At 35.9% G+C, this 6,000-nt stretch overlaps 1 protein-coding gene across 1 annotated transcript in view; it reads left to right on the top strand.

Annotated features, from left to right (window-relative positions):
* The first annotated feature begins 343 nt into the window (after positions 1–343).
* The window catches only part of LOC118836406 (vomeronasal type-2 receptor 26-like), a 36,703-nt gene continuing 31,046 nt past the window's right edge, over positions 344–6,000 (top strand). The window contains exons 1-2 of the mRNA XM_036743714.1: positions 344–456; positions 4,920–5,211. Coding sequence (XP_036599609.1) covers positions 380–456; positions 4,920–5,211 — 369 coding nt within the window. The 5' untranslated portion in view covers positions 344–379. The remainder of the gene's footprint in view (positions 457–4,919; positions 5,212–6,000) is intronic.

The raw sequence follows: 6,000 nt of genomic DNA, 5'->3' as shown, positions 1-6,000 counted from the left end.
CTTGTTTTGGGCAAGGGTCTGAATCATTTTCCGTTTGTCTTCACAGGTGTCTGGAAGAAAAATGGAATTCAGGTTTTGTAAAAGAAGTGAACTTTGCCTGAAGAAGAGTTTCACCTTTAGAGAGTTCTTCATAATCCTAGTTATGCTGTGATGAAGTCTGATCTAGACCATAGCCCCACCTTAGTCTTACTGTTATTTCTGTGTGTGTTAGAGTTGAAAAGAGGTGTTCCTGATGCTCTTACTTCTTTTCATATTTCTGGGGCTGGAGCTTCCTCAGCTTATGGGTCTTGAAGAAGCTCCTCTCTGCTTCTTGAAAAGAGATTTAGGTCCCACCCACTACAGGGACGGGGATCTTATTGTGGGGGGATTTTTCCCTTTAATGATACGTGAAATGACCATACCACAGAAATGGAAATATTTTTATATTCATCCTGAGATAATTCTGAATGATTACCAGTAAGTTTGTGTTATTTTTATCTTAAGAAGTAATTTTTAAAGGGAGGGTGATTAAAAAGTAACTTTATAACATTTGCATGAACAAAGTATCATTTCCTGTCCTATTTTGTACCTTTCATGCCTTTAATGTCTCAGTCTATTTCCTTTTCAAATCCTAATAAAGAAAGAAGCCCTCTCCCCTGCCCCACACACAGACCTACACACACACACCCTGGCCCACAGAATAATCAACCAGGATCTTTATGATTTTTGTTCTGTTTCTGGAAAGGTTCTGACAGAGGAGGATTTGGCAGCTCCCTCCCTTATGAAGGCCAAGCTCCATCTGCCTTGCCTGTCCTTAAACTGCTAACTGTTGACGTTCTTGGAGAAATTAAATACCTGATAAATGCTCTGAATATATCATTTATTTCCATTTCAGCCCCATATGGACCCTGTGAGAAACGCATTACAAGCATTCACTATAACTACTTCATTATGCTGTGCAGTGTATAATATACACACAGAAAGCCTCATATGTATGTATATGTGTATGTGTATGATTTTATGTGCATATACATATATAAAGCATGTGAGCATGACATCTTATATAGAATTATTAGGTAATAAAACATATGGTAGTTATGAGACATATTTTTGTATAACTATGTATGAACACGTAAGTATTAATTAATTTGGTTATATGTGATATAATTATATGTAACTCAACATTTACATGTCTCTGAGTAAATATGATGCTGACTGGCAGTATAAGAATAACTTACTCTGTTAGACTGTTGCCTGATTCACTGAGAGATTAAGTGAATTGCTCATGATTATACAGCTGGTAGTTTTCAATCAAAACTTTTAGCTCAGATTTTCCTGATTCTCAGTCCAGCCTGGTACCTCTGTTTGTGTCTCTCTGTCTGTGTCTCTGTTTGTCTCTGTCTCTCCCTTACATTATTAAGTTTCAGGACTATAATTGTTTTATTTAAGCAGTGTGGTAGAGTGCATTCATTCCCAATATTTTATACTTTTAATGTTAGTGTTTTTCACATTTAAAAATATGAGAGAATTTTCTCATAATCTACCAGGATCAGGTTTCTGAATTACTTTATTTTTTTTTATTTCAGTTGACCCTCATAACTTCTCATGACGTAGGTGCTAGTACCACCCACATTACACAGATGAGGAAACTGAGGCAGAAAGTAGTTGAGAAATTGCTTAATTTCACAAAACTACTGTCTGAGATGATATATCAATTCTGAGTATGAGTTCAGAACTTTATCCTCTGTGCCACTTAGCTGCCCTTAATATTCAATTCTGATCAATTTTTAAATTTATTCTCATTTTGTTATAACTGTACATAGTTCTTCTTTATATTTTATTCCATTATTATCCATCTTTTTAATTCAGTTAAATCAAAGTTTCTAAAGGTAGTCTCTGTCCCTACTGCAATAAAGCCTCCTCTCAGTTCCTAAAATTATCTTTTTAAGTCATACCTATGTCACACACCTATGATCTCCTATGCCTCCTTCATAGCTCCAGGATCAAATATACAATATGTCATCTGGATTTTAAAGCCCTTCACGACCCATCAGGTTGCTACCTTTCCAGTCTTCTTCTACTTTACTTCCTCCTACATATGCTCAGATCCCAGGTTCACCACCATGCTTGCTGTTCCTCACACAAGATGCTCCATTTTCCTACTGCTCTGTTTTCACTGGTTGCTTCTCATCCCTGGAAAGTTCTTCTTTCTTACCCTTATATTCTGGATTCATTGGATTAATTTCCTTCAAGCTTCTAACCTTCTGCAAGAAGTGTTTCCTTAATGTGCTTACTGCTAGTGGTATTCTTAAGGGATTATTTCCAAAGAATGTTGTGCATTTTTTGTACACAATATTTTGCACACTATGTTTCCCACTATATTGTGAGCTCCTTTATGTCAGAAACCTTGCTTTGTTTGTTTTTTTTTAATTTGTTTTGTATGCCTTGAGTTTAGCACAATTCTTAGCCCATAGGAAATACTGAAAATCTTTTAGTTTGAATAAAAGATTGGCTGTCAGTCTTTTTCAAAATATTGAATTTTTGTCGATTTTTAAATTTTTATACTTTTTTCAAATTTCTATGTTTTCTCTATTATTTGAGAGGGCTAGCCTTTTGTGCTTGTTTTTTCAGAACTTTTTAAATTTTGACCTTGACAAGTCAAGTCCCTTTAACAGGTATCAGTTTCCCTTTATGTTAAATAAATAGATTTGAGTAAATGAGCTCTCAGGTACTTTCTTGCTGTGAATCTACAGTCTGACATTTAAATATATTAAATGTACTATATTTTGTTAATTTCATTTAGAATAAAATGATATTATTATATTTCATATACTGATAACCTATATGGAAATAGGGTATTGGGGTCAATCTAATCTATATCTTTATCAGGCAGCTAGGTGGTACAGTAGATATGTTGCTGAGCCTAAACTCAGGATGATTCATCTTCCTGAGTTCAAATCTGACCCCAGACACTTACTAGGTGTGTGAGCCTGGGCATGCCACTTAACCCTATTTGCCTTTGTTTCTCATCTGTAAAATGAACTAGTGAAAGAAATGACAAACCACTCCAGTGTCTCTGTCAAGAAAAGCCCACATGAGGTCACAAATAGACACAACTCATACACAACTCAAATGAGTGAACAATAAATTTATGCATATAGAGGGAGACAGTGAGAAGCAGAGATAAAGGATAAAAGAAAGAAGAAAATTAGGAAGAGTGGTAAAGAGATGAGAGGAGAGAGAGAAAGGGAGAGAGAGAGAAGAAAGAGAGAGGAGAGACAAAGAGAAGAGACAGAGACAGAGACTACAGAGAATTTAGAATTTAGTTCTCATTCTATCACTGATATCTACTAGCTTTACAGCAATACACAAATAATTCAGCTTCTCCGTGCCCTGGAAACTATCTAGGTCTGTAAGCTGTATATTTGATTTGGGTGAAGTAATTTCTAAAATGAGTAAGAATTACCAATGCCAAAAAAATCATCGATCTGAAAATATACACCAAGGTTACTATCTAGTGAGTTTTAGACATTTGAGGTACAGGCATAACTCAACCTGATTGAATTTTTTTTAAATTTGCCTCAGGTATGGCCTTGTTTACCAGACCACACCTTCTGATGTTTCTGGGAGAAAGCCCAGAATGTGAGTCATTACCTTGTTATATCTCTTAATGGCCTGTATATGAAGATAGATGAAAAGTATTTTAAAATTCCTACTTATGACCAAGGGTACAATGTTTCCAATTTCATGTACTTTATTTGTCTTTACCATTTAGGTGTTTATAGAGTTAGCTGATAAAAACAGAAAACACTACAGTCTTCTTACAGTCAGGTCAACTCCCAACTTGCTTACTGCTATATTCTACGCAGAAATATAATCCCCTGATCTATGATTTTTTTTTCTGTACATATCAAAGTAGGCACCAACATCCTCCCTTTGAAATTCCTGTTTGGCACAGTACCAGGTAGACAAGCAATTAACAAATATTGATGGACTGAATTCCATACAACTCACTTAACCAACTGCAACACAAAACACTTATGATAAGTAATACTTTTATATTCAACAAAATCAGGCAATAGAAACAGTTGAAGGAAAGAAAAAAATCATATAAAAAGAGTCATCTAGTGAAAAGCACCAAAAACCATGTTTACCTTTTTGGATTGATTTTCAAGAAGTTATGGCTATCATCCCCACCATTCCATTCCAACTACCCCATAGCAGGGTTGTTGGCTCCTGCAAGAAAAGTAAATCATTGGAGTTAGGTCTATCAGGCACAGGGGTTAGTCTTTTTCTATGGTCATGATCTTAGTTGCCTCTCTCCACAGTCTCATTCCTATGCTCTCCACTGGTAATTACTATTGTAGAAATTGACACCATCAGAGTGACACTTCTCACCAGTCATTAAAGGCATAACTAGCCTCTTGCTGTACCAGTTTTTCATCCTCCACTTCATTATTATGGAATCAAAAGCCTTTCTCTTTCTTGGTGAGAAAAAAGCAACCTCACCTCCCCCTTTAGGAGATAACCATTCTTTAGTTTGTGGAAGAAAAAGCATCATGACATGACTCACAGCATTCATCCTTGTCATGTATTTCTCTTGGCAGAGATAAGTAGATTTGGTAATATTCAGGGACAGATCATAGATAGATTAATTGATATATAGATAACCACACAAATAGAACGTTCATATGTGTGTATGGGTACATACATACATATATACACATGAATACATGAATTCCTATGATGGTGAGATTACTAGAAGAGGGTAAAATAGTGTCTATATAAGGACTTAAGAGTTAGGGAGGAGAATCACACTAAGTTGACTGAACTATAGACTCTAAAATTAGAATGGTTACTAGGTATTCTCTTTGTGAAAGAAATAACCTCTTGGGGATAGAAGAACTTCCTAAGTCCTGACACTATTGGTCTCAACTGAGGTTGCAGGAAAAACACTACAATCAAGTCCTGGCCTTGGTGTTTGCTGTAGAGGAGATCAACAAGGACTCCAATCTGTTACCCAATATCACTCTAGGATTCCACATCTATAACACCTACCCTAGTGATGTCGGAACCCTGGAGAGCTCCTTAATGTGGCTGTCAGGACAGGGACTGGCTGTTCCAAATTACCACTGTGAGAAGCAGGCCAAGTCCTTGGCTGTCATTGGAGGAGCTTATTCTGAATTGTCAGTCCAAATGGCTTCCCTACTTGAGCTCTACAAGTTTCCACAGGTAAGAATCATCAGGAAAACAGCTCAGACTGTAGGAGAACATTGATGGCTAGGAGGGGGTAACACCAAGGAATCAAACTGGCTATATGACATGGTAAACATTGGTAAATCCTGTCTTCCAGAATTATTCTTCAGCTGGAGCTCAGAACATAAAAGATACAGAGCTAAGATATTGAAATGAGTGATCACCATTGCCCATTCTACTAGGATTTATCCCTGCCATCATGTACTAATGTGTACATCTATCTATTTATCTCTTATTCTATTTCATTAAGGTAAAAATTGCATTACATTACAATGATTATGTTCATGTTAGTGTTTATATATTATATATAAATATACATGTACAACTGTATATTTTACATGTATTTAAATATATAAATGGGACTCTAGATGGCACAATGGATAAAGAACTGGCCTAGGAATCAAGAACACTCATCTCCATGAGTTCAAATTTGGCCTCAGACACTAGCTGTGTGACTTCAGGCAAGTCATTTGACCCTATTTTCCTCATTTCCTCAGTAAAATGAGCTGGAGAAAGTAAATGGCAAACCATTCCAGTGTCTTTGCCAAAAACATTCCAAATAAGGTCATGAATATTTGGACATGATGGAAACAACTGAAAAGCAACAAAATAAATATATACACCAATGTAATTCATTGTAGCATAATGTAACTGTAGAGTATATGCATATATGTGTGTATGTATAGGTATGTAAGTATGTGTATGTCAGTGTGTCTACCAATGGAATTTAGCCAAAATGAATGAGCACTTATAAAATTCCTTATG

The sequence above is a fragment of the Trichosurus vulpecula genome, chromosome 2, assembly GCF_011100635.1.
Source record: "Trichosurus vulpecula isolate mTriVul1 chromosome 2, mTriVul1.pri, whole genome shotgun sequence".
Taxonomy (NCBI): domain Eukaryota; kingdom Metazoa; phylum Chordata; class Mammalia; order Diprotodontia; family Phalangeridae; genus Trichosurus; species Trichosurus vulpecula.
Note: the sequence above shows the minus strand (reverse complement) of the source record. Positions and strands in the feature narration are given on the sequence as shown.